This window comes from Vitis vinifera, chromosome 16, assembly GCF_030704535.1.
Source record: "Vitis vinifera cultivar Pinot Noir 40024 chromosome 16, ASM3070453v1".
Lineage (NCBI taxonomy): Eukaryota > Viridiplantae > Streptophyta > Magnoliopsida > Vitales > Vitaceae > Vitis > Vitis vinifera.
The window spans coordinates 1,464,369-1,486,305 of record NC_081820.1 but is presented as its reverse complement, the minus strand read 5'-3'; the positions used below and the strand labels follow the sequence as shown (position 1 = coordinate 1,486,305).

General features: G+C 28.6%; 2 protein-coding genes and 1 long non-coding RNA gene across 3 annotated transcripts; all 3 read left to right on the top strand.

Annotated features, from left to right (window-relative positions):
* Positions 1–7,666: 7,666 nt before the first annotated feature.
* LOC109124144 (uncharacterized) lies at positions 7,667–9,103 on the top strand. The gene has a single exon (XM_019225906.1). The coding sequence runs from the start codon at positions 7,667–7,669 to the stop codon at positions 9,101–9,103; it is 1,437 nt and encodes a 478-aa protein (XP_019081451.1).
* A 533-nt stretch (positions 9,104–9,636) lies between these two features.
* LOC132255276 (uncharacterized) lies at positions 9,637–10,009 on the top strand. The gene is made up of 2 exons (XR_009467953.1): positions 9,637–9,703; positions 9,800–10,009. It is a non-coding gene; the product is annotated as an uncharacterized LOC132255276 (long non-coding RNA).
* A 4,697-nt stretch (positions 10,010–14,706) lies between these two features.
* LOC109124143 (transcription factor MYB30-like) lies at positions 14,707–15,425 on the top strand. The gene is made up of 3 exons (XM_019225905.1): positions 14,707–14,737; positions 14,804–15,056; positions 15,131–15,425. The coding sequence occupies exons 1-3, from the start codon at positions 14,707–14,709 to the stop codon at positions 15,423–15,425; spliced, it is 579 nt and encodes a 192-aa protein (XP_019081450.1).
* Positions 15,426–21,937: the final 6,512 nt, after the last annotated feature.

The following is a 21,937-nucleotide window of genomic DNA, read 5'->3' as shown; positions in this document are numbered from 1 at the left end:
GTTCCACATAGATATATAGACGCACAAGCGTGTGTGTTTGTTCCATGTTCATGAATCCATCTTATAATAAACCTGTGTTAGTATTATGTTGAAGGGTTATTAGACGGTTATCAGACCCATTAATGTTATAAAAGTCTTCAATTTTATGTTCTCCCTGTTATTGGTGTTCACTGGTCAAACATAGAATTCTCTTCGATTTAAAAGGTAATAGATAGACAAGAAGTGTATGTTTTGTATCTAAACTAGTACTATTAATGGCATAAATAGCATACCTGGTGGATGGTCGCAGAAACCGGGAAGAGCTTAGTTGTTTTTTTGAGCAAGGCAATGAAATTAATCATATAACACAACCTCACTTCTTTGTTCCATTTTTGCAATTGCAATACCACATATTATCATAGTCACACCTTTCTTTCTGGTGGGTCTGGGAAAATTTCTCTTTAACGTTGATCATAGCTGGGTTAAAAACTTAAAATCATAATCCAATAGATTTTTGGCAGCTGATTTTGGTTTACCCTAATTTTAGCTTTAGCTCCTTTTAGAAAGAAAAAAAAAATGAAGAAGTATGAAAAGTATGTGGTAGAAATTAAAAAACAAGTAAGAAAAGGGTATGAAAAGTATATGGTGGAACAACAAGATTAGAGAATTCTTGATAATATATATATTTTTTAACATGTTATAGTTCGTTATACCTTTTCAACATTGAATGTTTACTATTTTAATTTTTTAAAATTTTTAAATAATATTTACTTTATAAAACATGTCATGCTAGACCCTTTACAAGTTTTCAATGCATGATGCTCATTAGTAGGTATTGAGAAGAATTGTTTGATGCATATACACTTCTTTTAATTATTTAGACATGTTTTAAAATCGTAAAAACTCTACATCAAAGTTGATCCCTGACTTTGATGTAGTGTTTTGTCTGTCCCACCTATTAAGAATATCAATTTATAATACTTTAAATCAATTTTTTTTTCTTTTTTAAAAAGGTAAAACTAAATTTATCTTCTATAAATAAAATTAAAATTATTTTTGTGAACAAGATTGAAAGAATTGAACAACATTTTTTTAAGATAATAAAAATGAAAATCATTTGTCAATAACAAAATTTAAATTTATTTATTTTATTTTTCTCACAAGTAAAAAAAATCCCTCCCAAAAACATTGCATTCAAATATTTCATTATAATTAAATGCATATTTGTGGAATAATTTTATCATATCATGTGTTTGGTTAAAATATGGAATTTGGATTCTTATAAAATATAGCATAATTCTTCCAAGAAAAAGAATAAATAAATAATGAAAAAAAAAAAAAACAGGACAATTATGTTTTAGGGTGCATGTGGAAAGTGGAGTAATATGAAGTAAAGGATTGAAAACTTTGAAAATTGATAGAAATTTCATGATGGATAAAAAGACAAAAATATCATTCATTTGTCTTTTTTCTTTATTTTATCATTTTCTTCTTTTCTTAATTTTTATTTGCCATTTTATTTTATTCTTTTTTATTTATTTATTATTAAGATTACTATTTCTATTAATTATTATTTGAACATTTTAGTATTTTTTTTAACACAATCATGAGATATTTATTATACATATTAGTATTTTTAATATTATTATTTATTAACATTTGATATTAGTATTATTATTTGATGTATTGTTGTAAATAATCACTTATTTTTAAAGAAATATGAATAAAATTTATATAAATATATACTATATGTAATGTAATTGCAATATATATATCTATCATGATTTCTATTATAATTTAAATAAGATAAATAATTAAATAATTATTTATTATTAAAAATAAAAACAATATTTAGATTAATATTTTAATAATAACATTGTAAATAATAAAGTAAATACTATATAAAATAGAAAAAAACAATGAAAAAAAATAATTATTTTAGTTTTATTTTTAATTATTAATCTAAATATTGTTTTCATGATTTATTTCTTGATTATGCTCCTCCCAAATCAAGAAATATCATAATCCTATTCTAATATCATTTAATAGGTTTGGTTTTAAAAATCGAAAATTATTTATTTAACTAATAAAATTATTTTAGTTTTATTTAATAGTGATTAATTAAAGTTTGATTGTTATTATTTAAAATTTAAAATATGGTATTAAATCATGTTTTATGTTATAATTTAAATTAGAGATAAATAATCTAATAATTAGTTATTATGAAAAATAAAAATAATATTTGTATTAATATTTTAATATTATTGTTATAAATAGTAAAGTGAAAATAATAATAATAATAATAATAATAATAATAATAATAATAATAATATACAAAATAAAAGAAAAAAGGGAAAAAATAATTATAAAAAGAAAAAGTGGACAATAGAAAAAGAAAGAATAATTTTGATAATTTTTTATAATTAAATAGTTAGATATCCTAAAAACAATGTTGGTAAAACATTAAATTTATAGCACAAAATTTGATGATATTTGAAGTTGATATTAAAGAAAGAGGTAGAGAAAGCATCTAAGTTCCACTAAATTTATGGTCACACAGCTGCATTCCACTTCTTTTAGTTTTTGGTGGGAACCAATCAATGAAAAAAAAATTATTTTTTTAACATGTATAATTTAATTAAAAATAATTTAATTTTTTCATTTTTTCATTTTCTAATTTTTAACATGTATAAAATAATAAAAAATTATCTATTCAGTAAAAGAAATTATAAATATTTATAATATTTATCAATACAAAAGGCATCGAGATGATTTTGTGAATTCGTGTTAAGACCAAAAACCTTTTCTGTCTCCATCGAAGAAAAAGGAAGTAATCATGAGGCAGATGAGTAGGATGTCGGATGATAGATAAGAAAGAAGAAAGACGGAGAGTGAAAGAAAGGGTGGGGATTGAAATCAATGTTTAGATGATTTCATGGTCTACTTTTCAAATTTTCAATTTATGAACTTTTTATGACTGCCAGTCAACTTATTCTTTTGTTGACTGATCAACTCAAGGCCACTCTCTTCTATAAAGAGTGAGTTTATGGTCTTCTTCTTTAGTTGACCTCTCCTCCACTATGCTGCCATCATCAAATTCCCTGGAAAGATGGAAGAAAACCTCTGTGACCCCATATTTTGCTCGATGTGTTACCATTTGATGAAACTCACTTTTTATTTTATTTAATAAAAATTTGATTTTTAGAAAAATACTTGGAGTCGCCACTTATTTTTGTTTTATTTTTTTTTAAGGGAAAAATCAAATAAGAAAGAAAACTCTAAGTGTGACTCCTGAAAGAAAAAAAACGAATCTGTGAAAAACTAAGTCTAGGTCCAGGGGTCAGGTTACTTATTGGGAAGGTACGGTGGTAAGCCGTAGCACCCCTCTAAACCCGCATACGTACGACCTCTACTAAAGGAATTGAGGAAATTATGGTAATTAATTAATTAATTATGGATACCAAGAAAAATAATCAATATATAAGTCATGGTGAGAATTAATATGCACAAAACAATGATGAAATCTAATTACAAAAATACACAAAATAAATAATAAGAGAATTATGCAAAATGATTTATTGAATTAAATAAATAAAATATATTAAAAAAAGTTTTAAAGAAATTTCAAAGGATTTATTAAAAATGATTTTGAATTAATGATTTCCATTTATTTACTTATAAAAAGAAATAATTTATTTTCTCAATTTTAATTATTGTATTCAATTTAAAAAAAAAAACTCTTTACACTTATTGTATCAAAAGAATTCATTACAAAATTTCAATTTGAGCACAAAAATTATTTTTCACTTGCTTTTACTAAAAAAATAATGAATTTTTACAATTTTATTTACAAAAGCATTTAAATTCATTTTCATTTAAAAAAGTGATTTTTACAAATTATTTAAAATGACATAACTTTATTTGCAAAGAAATTTTAATTAAAAGGAAAAAATAAAAATAAAAGTAAAAATATAAATATAAATAAATAAATCATCTATTTCTAAAAATGACTTTTAATCCAATTTTAATTAAGTAAAAGAATTTTTTTTTTAAAAAAAAACATTTTTTTTGTTAGACAAAGAAATTTTTGGACAAATATTATTTAAAAACAAATTTCCAAATTCCATTAAAAACATTTCTTTTGGATTTTTCTAAATGCATTTTTTTGAATTTTTATAAATAAAAAATAAAATAAAATAAAAACAAAACTTTCTTTTATTAAAAATAATATTTTAAAATTGTTATTGTACTAAAATACATTTACTGACTTCTTCCTCTCATTTAAACAAAATTTTTAGTTTGTTCGATGTTCAATTCTGTACACACTCAATAAATACATGCGAATGAATATTTATACAAACTAATAAAAATAACACCAAATAAAAAGTGAGAAATAAAATATGTACCCAAATAAACTTACAATAAATTCCACATGTCATCAATTCGTACTCAGTCAATAAGATTGCAGAATGAGTCCATGCAAAAACAAGAATAACACAGATGTAAATATCCAGAGATGTATAAAATCTCAAACAAATATTCAAACCCAAATTCCAATTTCAAATTAGCCCCATAAATTTCATCAATTAAAATGAGCTCAAATTACTATAGTTTTTAACATAGAACATCCAAATTAATAACAAAAAATACAAACACAATCAATCAAACCTAAAATGGGATAAATTAAAATAAATTCTACTAGACTTAAATTTAATATTTCATAATCTAAGCCTAGTTTAATATACACCAAAATTGTCCCATGTCCGAATTAAACAATTCAAATTGGTCAAGCTCATATCAAATATTCAAATAATCCAACAAATCCCACCCACATTATGGGCCCCAAAATTCATATCAATTAACAAGCCTACATAAAAAAATACATAGTCAAGAGAAATAATATTCCAAGCCCAAACAAATAACAACTTAACAATAGGCCCAAGTCCAAATAAACAATATGCAATTGATATAATCCAAATATCCTCAAATTAATCACCAAATACAATATATCCACAAACCCAAATTAACAAATTTCAAATTAATTCACTAACAATAAATTAAATCGAATTACGTATTGATTTACCAACAACAAATTAACCCCAAATTTCATATTAATTCAACAATCCAAATTTCACAAACAACAATTACTATTAAAATAAAATAAAATAACAATAACAATAAAAATAACAATAATAATAACAATAATAATAATAATAATAATAATAATAATAATAATAATAATAATAATAATAATAATAATAATAATGGAAATGGGAAGGGGGTTGCCGACCGGCGTCATGCCACTGTCATGGAGCGAGAGAAAAAATGGAGAAAAAAAAATGAGGGAAGGAAAAGAGGAAATGGGAGGCTCGGCCACCTAAAAAAAAGGAAAAAAAAAAAAGAAAAAAAAAAACCAAAATCCAAAGGGAGAAATGAGAAGAGAGAGAAGAGGGAAGAGATGAGAGCGTGGGTGTGTGGCCGGCCGGGAAGGGAAGTGGAGTGTGGGGAGAGAGAAGGAAAAAAATGGAGAGAAAAAAATAAAAATAAAATCCATGGGGCCATGTGTGTCTTCGGGTGGAGAAAAGAGAGTAGAAGAATGGAGGGGCGCAGAAGAATGGAGCGGGGCAGCAGAGAAATGGTGGAAAAGAGGGAAAAGGCGGGAGAAGAGAGGAGGAAAAAATTGGGGGGGGGGGGGGGGGGGGAACTGGGGGTAAAATGGGGAGAAACATAAAAATGGGGAGAAAGGAAAATGAGGGGGAGGGGGGGCGGCTGTGTGGGAAGAATGGGAAGAGAGAGAAGAAGAGGGTGGGGTGGTTGGGGAGTAGGAAAGAGAGAAGAGAGATGAGAGAGAAAAGAAAAAAAATAGATATAATAATAATAATAATAATAATCAATGTTTTAAAAACCGGACCGGACCGGCCGGTCCGACCGCTGGTCGGTCACTGTTCCGGTTCGGTTCGATCATTTGGACTGGATGGGGATCAAACCAGGGTTGGACCGCTTGAACCGGCGGTCCAATCGGTGAACCGGACGAACCGGCCGATTCCAAGGGAACAGACCGGTTCAATTGATTTTAATTTTTTTTTAAACAACATCAAAACGAAATTGTTTTGATGCTTCTAGCATCAAAATGACGCCGTTTTGGAGTCCTATTTAACAAAACTAAAATCTCCAAATCTCCAGGCTGCGCCGCTGCAACCTCCAAGCTCCAACTCTTCCTCCTCCGCCTACCATCAACGTCCCATCCGCTACACCAAGGGTCCAAGATAGATCCCGCCAACGGCTTGCAACAGCAGCGACACTCACATAGGTCCCACCGGCGGCCCACGACATGCACACTGGTAGCTTCCCCCCTCTCCTCCGCCCGCTGTTGACGCATCCCTGCCGCGACACCAAGAGAGATCCTGCCGACGGCCTACAACTCCCACACAGGTCCCGCCAGTGGCCTACGACACGCACACTGGTAGCTGACCCCCTCTCCTCCGCCCGCCATCGACGCATCCCTACCATGACACCAAGAAAGATCCCGCCGACGACTTGTGACACTCACACAGGTCCCGCTAGCGGCCCACGACACCCACACGGGTATCGCCTGCATTAGAAAACTCCCTCCCTCTCCCAGTTGGTAGCCCGCCCTGGCGTTAGAGTTTGCCTAGTGAGTAGCTGTTTTCTTTGCTATGCAGCTATGCTATACAAGTTCATTAAGATTAATAGATTATTAATAATAATAATTCGAGGTGATGATGCTAAGATAGACATGTGAAAGGAAGCCATCATGCATTCATGCCTTCTGGTTTAATTAATTGCCTATTCATAAGGAATTCTTAAGTAACTTAAAGCAAATTGATTTAGTTTATAATATGATGGAATGCATAGGATGCTTTAATAATTCTTATTTTAAAAATGACCTTACCTTTGATGAAGAAGTGGTAAAATAATGATATAATGATATCATACATTAATTATATACGAGTGATTATGAAGATTGATCCCTTTTGGACCACATGTATGTTGACGCATGCCATAGAGAAAATGTGAAAGCATGCATTGAAAAAGAAGCATAATTTCCAAGATATTTGTGGAAAAATTTCTCCAAACATGCTTGTTTAGATATTTGTGGAGTTTGCCCATCAATATATCTATACAAAATTAATTTAAAATTTAGATAAATTTATAATTGGATCAAAACATGCTTGTTATAATGACGGTTGTTCCTTTAGATAAATTTACCAATTGATATGTGATTGTTATAAATTGTTGATGACTTGATTATAAATCATTAAATTGTTGATGACTTCCATTCTCTATGTTAATGTGAGATTTTTGTTTCTAATTTGATAGAAAAATAAAAAAATGGAATCAAACTTGACTCCATCATCTATCTAAGATTCAACTATCAATTCTCAATCAACTAGAAGTAAGATCAATCCTGCATGGGAGCATGTTTCTAAAGAAAGATATGCAAATGGAAGGAAAACTCTTATTTGTTTGTATTATAAAAAGATTACAAAAGGTGGGGGTATTCATAGAATGAAACAACATCTTCCTGGAGTGAAAGGAGATATTGGTCCATGTAAATCGGTTCCTCCTGATGTAAAATTTCGAATGGAAAATTCTTTGCAAGAGTTTGTGAATTCTAAGAAAGCAGCCCAAGAAGCATATGAATGTAGAAATCCTTATGGTCCTAATGTGTCACAATTTGAAGGGGATATGGCAGAAAGTGAAGAAGAGGTTCAAGAAATGCAAAGTCTTATGGCAGCTAATAGTGGAAAGTGGAAAAAGGAAAAAATCAACAGTGGATAAGTATTTTGCACCAAGAAATACTCAAAGAGCTCAACCTTCCATGAGTGTACTAGCTGGGAAAGAAGCTATTTGGAGAGCGGATATAGCGATTGGGAGATTCTTTTATGATGCATGCATTCCTATTAATGCAGTGAATTCCTTATACTTTAAGCCAATATTGAATGTTATATCTGCAATTGGTCCTGGATATATAGGTCCAAATTACCATCAACTACGGGTTAATCTTTTAAAGGATGCCAAGAAGGAAGTTCAGTTACTTGTGGACTCTTATCATGCAATTTGGGCAAAAGTTGGGTGTACAATAATGGGTGATGGTTGGACAGATAATAGACAAAGAATACTCATCAACTTCCTTGTGTATTGTCCTGAAAGAATATCGTTTGTGAAATCCGTTGATGCTTCAGACATTGTCAAGAATGCAACTAATTTGTTTCAGTTATTTGATGAGGTGATTGAATGGGTTGGTCCACTCAATGTAGTTCATATAGTCACTGATAATGCAGCAAATTATGTGGCCGTGGGGAGATTGATTTCTCAGAAGCATAAACACATTAATTGGTCACCTTGTGCAACTCATTGTCTTAATTTGATCTTTAAGGATATTAGTAAGATGGACCATGTTGCTGAACTTGTAAAACGTGCATCAAATGTGACAATTTTTGTTTATAATCATGTTACTTTATTAAGTTGGTTGAGAAAAAGAGAAGGATGGACAGAGATTTTGCGACCTGGTGCAACTCGCTTTGCTACTACATTCATTGCACTCAAGAGTCTTCATGATAAAAAACATGACTTGCAAGCTTTGGTGACTAGTAAGTTTCTTGTGGACTCTAGATATTCAAAGGATTATAAAAGCAAAGTTGCAGTTTCCATCATCTTGGATAATAGATTTTGGAATGATTGTTTGATTGTTGTGAATCTTATGTCTCCACTAATGCGCTTATTGCGTATTGTTGATTGTGATGAGAGGCCTTCGATGGGATATGTGTATGAAGGCATGTATAGGGTTCGTTTGGGCATCAAGAAATTGTTTAACTACAATGAAAGACTATACAAGCCTTATACAGAGATCATAAAGCAACGTTGGGATCAACAACTAAAGAAAAGCATTCATTCAGCAGCTTATTGGTGGAATCCATGTTTCCAATATGATCAGGAAAACTTTTGTAATAAGCCAAATGTTATTGGAGGTGTTATGGATGTTATTGATCAGAAAGTTCTGAAAGGCAAGCTTGAAACAATGAATGAAATGAAGTTATTTCGTGATCGATTGGGAAGTTTTGGAAGAGAACTTGCTTATTCTTCACGTGAAGTACTTTAACCTGGTAAAATATTATTTTCATTTATTAGTATGTTTATTCTTTTTTATTAGTTACCTACTTACTATTTAATATTTTAAACTTGCTAATGTGTTTTATTTTTATTTTTTTCTTATTTTTAATGTGAAATGGTAACTAGATGAATGGTGGAGGCTACATGGATACAATGCACCACATTTGCAAAAGTTAGCCATTCTAATATTGAGCCAAACTGCATCGTCTTCTGGATGTGAGAGGAATTGGAGTGTCTTTGAATGTATACATACCAAAAGAAGGAATAGATTGGAACATCAAAGACTTAATGATCTTGTATACGTTCATTATAATTTGCGCCTAAAAAATCGGTATAAATGATTTCTTAGTTGTTTTGATTTTAAATTCTTTTATTTACAATTATGAATAATAATATGTTTTTTTTTTTAGGTTCTATAACAAGAAAAGAATCTATGATCCAATTTACTATGCATGCATTGATGAGACTGATTTTTGGGTAGTTGATGACGATCAACCAGTAGAGTTAGATGTTGAAGAATTGGAAAATCTTCTATATGAAGAAAGGTCAATTCCAATAAATGAAGTGGAAGGTTCAAGTTCTCACATTGGTTAATAAAATATTTAAACTTATAAAAGTTCAATAATTATATATTTTTTTTCTTTAAAGATGATTTATTGTTGATATATATTCAATATTTTTGTAGATGATGAGGATGGTGGTGACGTGGCTATAGAAGGGCTTGATGTGGAGAACTTTGGTTTTCCAAATGCTCATGTTCGATCTCCATATTCCAATTTCCAAAATGAATGAAGACATGAATTTTATATTTATTAGTATGCAAAAAACTTCATGAATATTCAAACATTGACATGTTATATTTTTATTTTGAGTAATTATTTAAGTGTTGTGGACCTATGGTTGACATTTGTATTATCTATTATGGACAATGTGTTAAGTTAACAACTCTTTGATAATTTGGTTATTATGGGATAGTAATGGTTTGATTATTTGATAAATATTGAGTTTATTGACATTGTGAATGTATAACATCTTATATTGTGTTATAGATATCATATATGATAATTGATGACTTCTATAGGTAAAAAATTTTATGACAAAACTCAACAAACAAAGTAGATGCTGTCAAAATTTACATAGAATTTATTAATTTTTTAATTTTTTATAATATATAAAATAATAAAATATATATTTATGACGTCACCGATTCGATAGCGGTTCGACCGCCGGTCCGATCAATGAACCGTGAACCGGTAACTTTTCCGGTTCAATGACCGGTCCGGTTCTAAAAACATTGATAATAATAAAAAAATAATAGTAATAATAAAAATAAAATAAAAGTATTAGTAATAAAATAAAATAAAATGATATACAAAATAATAAAAACTATTAAATGGTGAGTGGGCCAAAAAATATATATAATTGGAATTTAAAACTGGGCTCAAAATTAATGTAAAGATAAAATTGGGACAAATTTTGGGGTCTACAACCTCATAGCATTTTAATAATGTGGTTGAGTTTCAATCTCAAACAAAGATTGAAGTTTCCCACCTTGATGAAGATATAATTCATTGGTTGGTCCACACCAAAAACTAATAATTTTTTCAAATTTTTTTCTATGTATAAAGAATAAAGAATTGGAAAATACATAAATTTTAAAATAATTTTTATTGTATTTGATTTTTTTATCATATTTTTCATGATAAACTAAACAAAAGATTTTGGATTTCTTATTATTATTTGTTTCTTTCCTTTAGTACTTGTGATATAAATAGAATATAAGACTTTTTAAATCTTGTAAAGTTTGAGGGAAAATAAATAAAAAAAAAAGAGAAAAAATTGGAAGGAAAGAAAAGTATAATCAAGAAAAGAAATAAATTTAAACTCAAAGTATTTTTCTTACATTTAAAATTTATTTTTCATCTTTTTCCTCCTATAAAAAAAATGAAGGCTATGTTTGGTTTTTGGAAAGTACTAAAAAGGAAAAAAAAAAAAACTAAGGAAAATGATTTTCTTCTATTTGGTTTTATTATGAAAAATATAAAAAAAATCAAATATAATTAAAATTAGTTAAAATTTTGTATAAATTTAAGCTTAAAGTATTTTTCTTACATTTAAAATTTATTTTTCATCTTTTTCCTCCTACACAAAAAATGAAGTTTATGTTTGGATTCCAGAAAGTATTAAGAAGAAAAAAAAATACTAAGAAAAATGATTTTCTTCTATATGGTTTCATTATGAAAAAAAAAAAAATCAAATATAATCAAAATTAGTTTGAAATTTATATATTTTAAAATAATTTAATCTTTATATAATAATTTATTGACTTAATATTTATTTTTTTATTTTTCTTCACTTTTTCTTAGTCACTAAAACTTAATTTCTAAAGTTTTGTAGCTGCATGTCAGTTGACGTCAGTTTATCCCCTCAATCTGACCCAAGTCCATGCTCTTAAAACAAAGAAAGTTGCCTCTACAACTCGCAGCGGACCCATTGTCTCCAATGATAAAATTTCGAACTCAAACTGACATAAAGGCATGTGTCCTCGATGAGATGGCTTTCGTTTATCTCCTCAAACGGATCATCAACTGAAGGCAACTCTCTTGTATAAATTTGCCTCCTCATATGCCCACTATGAAACAAGTTCAGCCAAGCATTGGATATCAATCTCATTGTTTCTTCAAGGGGTAATCTAAAAAATCACCCCTCATTTGTGCTTATAAATGAATATGTTAAAACTACCTATTATCGATTTGTTTGGGTTTCCATATCATTTATGTAGGAAGAGTGTAAATAATTTTATTTTATTCTATTAGTCTTATATTTTTGGGAAGAGTCTTATTATAAATTATTTTTATTTTATTTTATTTTATTCTATTAGTCTTATATTTTTAGGAAGAGTCCTATTGTGATAATTTATTTTAAATGACTTGGTTAGGTTCTTCTTTACATATGTCACATTTTAAAATTTTTTTTATTAAGCAAATAAATTTCAAATCAAGTAAGACTTTAATGTGTTAGATTCATTAACAATTTAGTAATTTTTAAAATAAGTTAAGGTTCAAATAGTGATCCAATTAATATAAAAAATTTATAGACAAAAATGAGTCCATAAAAACTGTATTGTTTATCTTTTACATAGAATCATATTTTTCTGATTTTTTTTTTCACTAGAAAATAAATTCCAAATTAAACAAGACTTAATGTATTTGATTCATTAATAAGGTTATTAATTTTATTATGATATTATTTTTCATGTTTTACTTTTATTTTATAATTTATTTACAATTACAAAATTATTTTTATTTTTAGTAAGACTTGAACTAATTTAACTAATGTTATATAAATTGAATTTATAATATTTTTACAATATATATATATATATATATATATATATATATATATATATATATATATATTTAAAAAAAAAAAACTTATCCAAAACTTGTTTTTTGCTTTTTGTTTTTTAATTTTTTAAATTTAAAAACAGTTTTTAAAATCAAACAAAATAACAGTACATATCGGGTCTTAGATTAGATACCACAAATTTCCGATCAAATTAATCCCAATAGGTTGATAGATTATCTCCTAATAGAACCAAACTTTTTGTACTGCAAAATATTATGTGAAATGACTAAAGACACTAAACCATGTCCATTTGGTCTCAAACAAAACGTCTCAAATTAGATATGATGAAAGTGAAAAAGACCAGTGATGAAAAAAATCAGATATTATTTCCGAAATATCGATGATATTTTGGATATTGGAGGTGGCTGAAACAATTTTGGCCTCGGTTGAGAGGAATTTGGACAAAAAAAATGGGCAAAATGGCCGAACGGCCATATATATATATATATCGGCTGAAAATTTGATTTTTTTTCCAATTTTTTATTTTATTTTTTGAACTTTTAAATTTTTGATGATCCAACTGTCAAATTTAAATTTTTTGACAATCCAATAACCCATATTTCACCCGTGTTTTAATATTATCCTTTTATTTTTAACTACTTTTCATATTTACCTCATTAATCCTATTTTTCAAAATTATTATCACTTCACTCTTAAATTTTTTTTTTTTATATTTATCCTTTTAATTTTATTTAATTTTAAATGTTTTTATTTTAAAATATTAAAAATATAATTTTACCCAAAAAATTGTTATAATATAAAAATATTAAGGAAGTTATAATATTTTATAAATTAAAATTAATTTGATAAGATAAATTATTAAAATAAATTAATATTAATAGAAAAAATTGTTACCACATATTTTTAATAAAATTTTAGAAATTGTTCTCGAATAAAATATTTTGTATAAATTAATTTAATTTTTCATTTAAAATATAATAAAACATATTTTAATAAAAGCATTTTAAAAATTTTAAAATAAATGAATATAAATATATTAAAGGAATGTAGACTAATTTTTTTATAAAAATTTGATAAATATTATCTTTAATCGTATTTATGTCCATTAAACTTACAAAATAACTTTAATATGTGTATTATTTCTTATTTTATCAATTTTTTGAAATTTTTTTAAGTATTTTTATTAATTTTTTATATATCGATAAAATTTAACTACCGATATATTATGTTTATTCATATTTTAAACCTTGAAAAAGACTAGAGAGCTAAACTCATGACTGACTTAAAAGCACACATGTCTTTGATGGGGTTTGTCATATCCTCCATTCGCAAGAGCTTCGAAAACTGCCACATGTGAACTGATCTTCTCCTTGGGTTAAGTTAATTTCTCCATTTTTTCTTGTGAAAGGAAAGTTGTAAATCAGTTTGGAGATAGGAAATTAACTTTTTTTTTTTGCTTGCTAGCTTTTCTAGAAACGACAGAAGGAGTTTGCTTTAATTTTGGTATACTACTGTATATTCAACTCTAACAAGGCCCGTTGGATGAGAAAGATGGTATACTACTGTATATTCAACTCTAGTATGCAACTTATAATAACTAATCACTAAGAGAAAAATTCTAAGAACAAATCTGATTGATTAAACTGTGTCCGTTGGCGTCAGTTTGTCTCAATCTGACCTGAGAACAAATCTTCTGTTAAATATTTGAAATGTTTGTAGCTGCATGTTCAAAACCATGTAGGGTTGGCGTCAGTTTGAGCTAAATCCATGCTCTTAACGGATCCCATTGTCTTGGCGTATCCCATCCATGTGCAATGAGAAAATTTCAACTCAAAACTGTTCTAAAGGCATCTCTCCTCAATGAGATGGCTTCAGTTTATCTCAAACTGATAACATGAAAGCAACTCTCTTCTCTAAATTTCACTTCAGTTTGTCTCAAACTGATAACACGAAACCAACTCCCGTAAATTTCGCTTCAGTTCGTCTCAAACTGATAACACGAAATACTCTCTTCTGTAAATTTCATTTCAGTTTGTCTCAAACTGATAACACGAAACACTCTCTTTTGTAAATTTCACTTCAGTTTGTCTCAAACTGACAACATGAAAGCAACTCTCTTCTATAAATTTCCCTGCGCACTATGAAGCAAGCTCAGCCAAGCATTGGATATCAATCACTTTGTTTCTTCAAGGTCTCAATCTCCTCTTGACAGCTTGCTTTTCAATGGCGCTTCCCTGGTTTTTAAGCAGTCATTGTATTTATTTTTCTTGTAGTATGTTTCATGAAAATTTTATTGGGTTAATTTCTTCCATCTTTGCAGGGAAATCCATGATACCAGAGGAGCAGACACCGCGATGGACCACCGAAGAAGAAGACCAGAGGGTCTTTGAATGTCAAAGCAGAAATCCCGATCTACATTGGCCAGATATCGCAACGCTGACAGGGCTGAGCGGGAGTGGTAAGAGTTATAGGGAGAGGTGGAATAACGATCTGGATCCTAATGTCCAGAGAGGGAACTTCTCCCAAGAGGAAGACGACGCCATCATCTGCTTCCAGTCGCTCTATGGGAATTGGTAATGAGAATCATCCTCATACTTTTCCATTATCATATGATATGATAGTTTGATCAGTTTGTGTTGTGTTGCAGCTGGGAAAGTATAGCAGCTCATCTTCCAGGGCGAACCGATAATGATGTCAAGAACCGCTGGTACAGCCATTTGAAGAAGCAGCCTTGGAGAAGTACTGATGAGAATATTCTTGACCCACAAAGTAGCACCAGGGATCGCCCACATGCCACACAACTCTTTCATCTCAACCACAATATTGATCCAAACACAAGCTTAAGCTCGATTCCTACACCAGTTTCAGCCTCACAAGAAATCGTCAACCCTTGGTCCACTTCTGAATTAGCCTACCCAGAATTTCCAGGGGATATCTTCTGAGTGATGATGAGACTATCCATCACTCTTTCGGGGGAGATTACTTTGAGCCTTGGATTTCTGGACCATTTTCAGCCTCACTGGAGAGCGAGTTCATGCCAACTGAAGACGTCACCAGATTTTAGTTTGCTTGAAAAAATATATAGAACTTTCTACTAGTCATTTTGCATAAGTTCCACATATAGATATATAGACACACAAGCGTGTGTGTTTGTTCCATGTTCATGAACCCATCTTATAATAAACCTGTGTTAGTATTATGTTGAAGGGGGATTAGACGGTTCAGACCCATTAATGTTATAAAAGTCTTCAATTTTATCTTCTCCCTGTTATTGGTGTTCAATTCTCTTCGATTTAAAAAGTAATAGATAGACAAGAAGTGTATGTTTTGTATCTAAACTAGTACTATTAATGGCATAAATAGCATACCTGGTGGATGGTCGTAGAAACCGGGAAGAGCTTAGTTGTTTTTTTAGCAAGGCAATGAAATTAATCATAGCTAATAACACAACCTCACTTCTTTGTTCCATTTTTCCAACTGCAATTGCAATACCACATATTATCATAGTCACACCTTTCTTTCGGGTCTGGGAAAATTTCTCTTTAACATTGATCATAGCTGGGTTAAAAACCTAAAATCATAATCCAATAGATTTTTGGCAGCTGATTTTGCTTTACCTTAATTTTAGCTTTAGCTCCATTTAGAAAGAAAAAAAATAAGAAAAAAGTACGAAAAGTATGTGGTAGAAATTAAAAAACAAGTAAGAAAAGGGTATGAAAAGTATACGGTGGAACAACAAGATTGGAGAATTCTTGATAATATATATATATTTTTTAACATGTTATAATTGATTATACCTTTTCAACATTGAATGTTTACTATTTTAATTTTTTTAAAAATTTTAAATAATATTGACTTTATAAAACATGTCATGCTAGACCCTTTACAAGTTTTCAATGCATGATGTTCATTTCTATTGTTAGTAGGTATTGAGAAGAATTGTTTGATGCGTATACAGACGTATTTTAAAATCGTAAAAACTCTACATTAAACTTTGATGTAGTCCTTTGTCAGTCCCACCTATTAAGAATATCAATTTATAATACTTTAAATCAATTTTTTTTCTTTTTTAAGAAGGTCAAACTAAATTTATCTTCTATAAATAAAATTAAAATTATTTTTGTGAACAAGATTGAAAGAATTGAACAACATTTTTTTAAGATAATAAAAATGAAAATCATTTGCCAACAACAAAATTTAAATTTATTTATTTTATTTTTCTCACAAGTAAAAAAAATCCCTCCCAAAAACATTGCATTCAAATATTTCATTATAATTAAATGCATATTTGTGGAATAATTTTATCATATCATGTGTTCGGTTAAAATATTAAACACAAATGTAGCAAGAAAAGGCTAAATCCATCTATTTAATGTGGTACACAGAATGGAATACAGAAATCTGCTCTCTGGTTGGTTTGAGTATCGACCAATAAGGATATTCATCAGTGTATTTGATGTTCATTGTCATGTTACAACTTTTTTTTTTTTTTTAATGTCGAGGATATATGAAGAACATTAAGAACTGTGTTTCCTTTTAGTTGCTAGACTCTTTAGGAAACACTATCATTTTGCAGTAAAGCTCAGAGATCATTAGTAACGGACAATTTGCCTGCCTTAGTTTCTTATGTCAATTATTAGTTAGACAATAATGTGGCACACTCTTTTATCAACACATTGTATGATGCATTAAAACTAACATGCATCAAAACATCAACAATATGTCTTCTCTGAAATTTTATTTACAGTTTGTTTTACATTATCATATCAACTGTTGGACTAGTGGAGGCGGAAAACGGAAGTCATCGAATTGACGACCGACATTTCAACAAGTGAGAAATCAAAAACAGATGGCAACTGACCTCGACGAATAAACGAACCGAACGAACGTCAAAACGGCGTCGTAGGGAACGCCGAGGATCAGAATCATCTTTTGGATCGAAATCATCTTCTTCGATCACCAAATGAATGCCAAAAAGGGTGTTGCAGGCTTCTCCAATTGCCAAACAATCCTATCATGTTACAACCTTATATATATATAGAAAATGAACCTAGAAAAAATTCCCATATTCTATCAAGAAATTTCTTGCCCTGAATCCACCATATGAGAGAAAAATAATGTATCTTTGAATCAACAGACATTTCTTAATGATTCAACATGTGTGGCTCTGATACCACTTGTTGTCAAGTCCATTATCAACCCAGAAAATAAAATCTTATGTTAAATCATATAAAGAAAACATGTCAATTATTTGAGAGAACGTGGACAAACTTGAATCCATTTTCGACCTTGAAGAAGTATGGTTCTTCTAAGGCAATAGAGGAGGAAACCACCTTTCTGCATTCTCTCTTGTGATGAGAGGTAGGAGAGGAAACGTTTCGTATTTTCAGAAAAGAAAACTTAAGACACACAACTTCAGTTTCATTGTCCTTTTTATTAATTTCATCTATGCCTTAGGGACCATACCCATTGGCTGTTGGGCCACATGTGTCTTAGGCCCATCATGTAAGACACATGTGACTTAGGTTTTACACACAACGTGACCCATACTTTATAACTAAATAATTGAATATATATATATAGCTTAATCATAAACAATTATTAATATATGTGAGTCCATAATTATTCTAACAAAGACAACTCCCTTGTATAAAATTCCTTCCCAAAATTAACCACTATGGAGCAAGCTTAGCCAAGCATTGGACATCAATCACATTGTATTAGCAAAAATGGCAATTTGAAACATCACTAGAGGAAAGTCGATTTATGAGAAAAATAGCAGTTTGAAATGCAAATGACCAATATTTGAGAGGCATACCAGCTTGTATTAACAAAGAATGATCAACTTTCACAACATGACGATTCTTCCTTTCTACTCTTCCATTTTACTGAGGAGTATAAGGACAAGAGACTTGATGAAGAAGACCATTTGTAGCTAAATAATTCTTAAAAGCCTAAAACTCACCCCCCTCCCTAATCGGACCGAACACATTGAACTTTAGTATCAAACTATCTTTCAACCATGACTTGAAAACGTTGGAACATATAAAGCTTCATCTTTAGTTTTCAAAAGATACAACCATGAGAATGTACTAAAATAATCAACTAGCAACAGGAAATATTGAGCACCATTAACAGAAACTATAGGAGCTGCACTACCCCAAATATCGTCATGGATGAGACCAAATGGTTTTATTGCTCTAAAAGTGGACCTTTCAAATGGCAAACGATGGCTTTTAGCCAATTAGCAAGAGTCACAAATCTGACATTAGAAGTGGAATGTTTAGAATCTTTTGGCTGATAATCAAAGTTAAACCGATACCAGCATTATAAAGCAGTGTGCTTGAACTTAGAACAAATCTGACATTGAGGCTTGAAAGTTCCAAAGGAGGTACCACTATTGTTTATGGTCTATCTAGTAGCCAAATTCTTTGTTTTTAAATTCTGATTGTTAGAATTATGAAAGGTACCACTAGAAAATTGACCATTTCTTGAGATTTGTTCGGTATTTGGACAAAAATTAGAATTGTAGGTTTTCTTCCTATTCTTTTGTTGCTAAAATAGAACAACATTTGCCAATGACAAAATTTAAATTTATTAATTTTATTTTTGTCTCACAATTAAAAAAAAATCCCTCACAAAAACATTGCATTCAAATATTTCGTTATAACTAAATGCATATTTGTGGAATAATTTTATCATATCATGTGTTTGGTTAAAATATGAAATTTGGATTCTTATAAAATATAGCATAATTCTTCCAAGAAAAATGGAAGAAAATAAAAAAATAATGATAACAAAGAAAAAAAGAAAAAAAGAAAAAAAAAAACGATGGATAAAAAGACAAAAATATCATTCATTTGTCCTTTTTCTTTATTTTATCATTTTCTTCTTTTCTTAATTTTTATTTACCATTTTATTTTATTCTTTTTATTTATTTATTTATTTATTATTAAGATTACTATTTCTATTAATTATTATTTGAACATTTTAGTATTTTTTTTAACACAATCATGAGATATTTATTATACATATTAGTATTTTTAATATTATTATTTATTAACATTTGATATTAGTATTATTATTTGATGTATTGTTGTAAATAATCACTTATTTTTAAAGAAATATGAATAAAATTTATATAAATATATACTATATGTAATGTAATTGCAATATATATATATCTATCATGATTTCTATTATAATTTAAATAAGATAAATAATTAAATAATTATTTATTATTAAAAATAAAAACAATATTTAGATTAATATTTTAATAATAACATTGTAAATAATAAAGTAAATACTATATAAAATAGAAAAAAACAATGAAAAAAAATTATAAAAGGAAATGTTAACTTTTCATGTCCGTTTAAAGGATTATACCACTTGGAAGATTATAATTTTCCCATGAAACAATTGCCTTCCACTATTTCATCATCTCTCCATAAAGATACAAATTCACGAGGCCACAATCTTTTCTCTCCTCTGGTGGTTCCAGAGCCCCCTCTCGTCCATCATCACAATCTATCTCACCAAGGCTCCCCACTTGCTTTCTTTTCTCATTCTTTTTTCTTCTCTCTCTCTCCAAATATTTCACTTATATTCATTCAAATATTTCACTTATATTTAAAAAAAATATTTCAATTTTATTTTATTTTATAATTTAATTTTTTTTAGCATATTTCATTTATATTATAATTAAGAATCTCGCTAAATTCCTTTCTTTTAAGTTTTTATAATTTATAATTATTCAATTTCAATTTTTGCTTGATAAATTGTGTCATAATACTTGAGGAAATATAAGAAATAGCCACAATCCATTTCTTTAAAAAATTACATTCCTTCTATCATTGCTTCGATCGCATCAATTTTAATAATTGATTTTGACTATACCTTTTCATATATTATAATAGTTTTCAACATTTAATGTTTACTATTTTAGAAAGTTTTTATTTTTAAAATTTGTAAATAACATTTACTTTATGGCACATGTCATACCAAACTCTTCTTTATAAGTTTTCAATATATGATGCTCACTTCAACTTGAAATAATGCATTTTAGCTAAAAAATAATTGATCCACTCCAACTATTCAATCACCTAACTTGTCACTAAACAAACCTTTTTAAACTTATCTATGACTTTATGATTGAGTAAACGACAACATCGAATCTTTAATATAGAGTAAGTCACTATCTAAAAAGTTTCTTATGCTAAGATAAATAGGAACAAAATTGCTAACAAACAAAGTATAAGATTCAATGTCCTAACACACACACACACACACACACGTGTGTGTGTGTGTGTGTGTGTATATATAAGGAAAAGAGAAAATTCATAAAAACAAACTTTGAGATGACGAGTTTTACCTAAATTGGGAATTGAAAGGAAAAGAGAAAATTCAGAGAAACAAACTTTGAGATGACGAGTTTTACCTAAATTGGGAATTGAAAAACTCGTTACTTAAATTGAAATTGGTTAATAAATATAATAATGCTAGTAAGAATCATAACATTAACACAAAATATTACTATGAATGTTAGATTATGATTTTAAATAGATAGTTAATAATCATAATTGTTTTTTACTTATGTTATACTAGGCGATGAGTAAGTTCTTCAAGATTTAAATTCTTTAGGAACTTGAACTCTTGTTCTTAAATCAATATAAATTTTGTAAAAGAAAACATTTCTTTATATATATATATATATATATATATATATATATGCTATTTTGAATTATTTAAAGTATTATTTTTTTTCCCTACATGGATCAAATATATTTTTGCATAAAAAATATGTTAAACCATCTTAGACTATTTATAACATAAAAGTATGAAGATATTATGTTTTTTGTAAGTTGAAAAAGAATGAAACAAAATTATTTGACTTTAAGTTGTTCAACCCTAGTTAAAAGGGAATTATTGTAGACCTTTACATTTCTTTGGTGGAGAATCTAATTGCATTGAACTAGCTTGTAGGAGTTTGGTTATAGGTTATTAATACTAGTAGAGTTTGATTTCGTTCACCTTAAAAACTAAGGAATAATATTTTAGACTAGCCACCCATTTGTAAAATCTTAGTTACTTGGACACCATTTGATATCTAATAACCAAAGTAAAAGTATTTTAAAATCATTGATTTTTTATTTTTATTTTATATGAAATTGTTATTGAGATAAGAAATATTGGTTGAAAAATTTAATGCCTTTAGCATGTTTGCACTTTAAGGAATTTTTAAAAAAATGATTAGTAAATTGTATCTCCGATTTGTATTCATAATAGAAAACTTTTTATTCATGAACTTATATCAATATTTCCTTATTAGAGTTTGAACTCATTCCCCCTTTGTTATCTATTTTTCAAATACTCTTAGTTTAGGCGAGAAATGATGGTTAGAATAAGAAATCATTCTCTGTTAGGATTTTTTGTTTAGAGTTTCATTTTGGCTTAT

Bases quoted from the DNA above. Each gene is read 5' to 3' on its own strand.
- LOC109124144 (XM_019225906.1), top strand. From the start codon at position 7,667: ATGTGTCACAATTTGAAGGGGATATGGCAGAAAGTGAAGAAGAGGTTC.
- LOC109124143 (XM_019225905.1), top strand. From the start codon at position 14,707: ATGGCGCTTCCCTGGTTTTTAAGCAGTCATT. The intron at 14,738-14,803 runs GTATTTATTTTT...CCATCTTTGCAG, and splicing joins CTGGTTTTTAAGCAGTCATT to GGAAATCCATGATACCAGAG. The intron at 15,057-15,130 runs GTAATGAGAATC...GTTGTGTTGCAG, and splicing joins CAGTCGCTCTATGGGAATTG to CTGGGAAAGTATAGCAGCTC.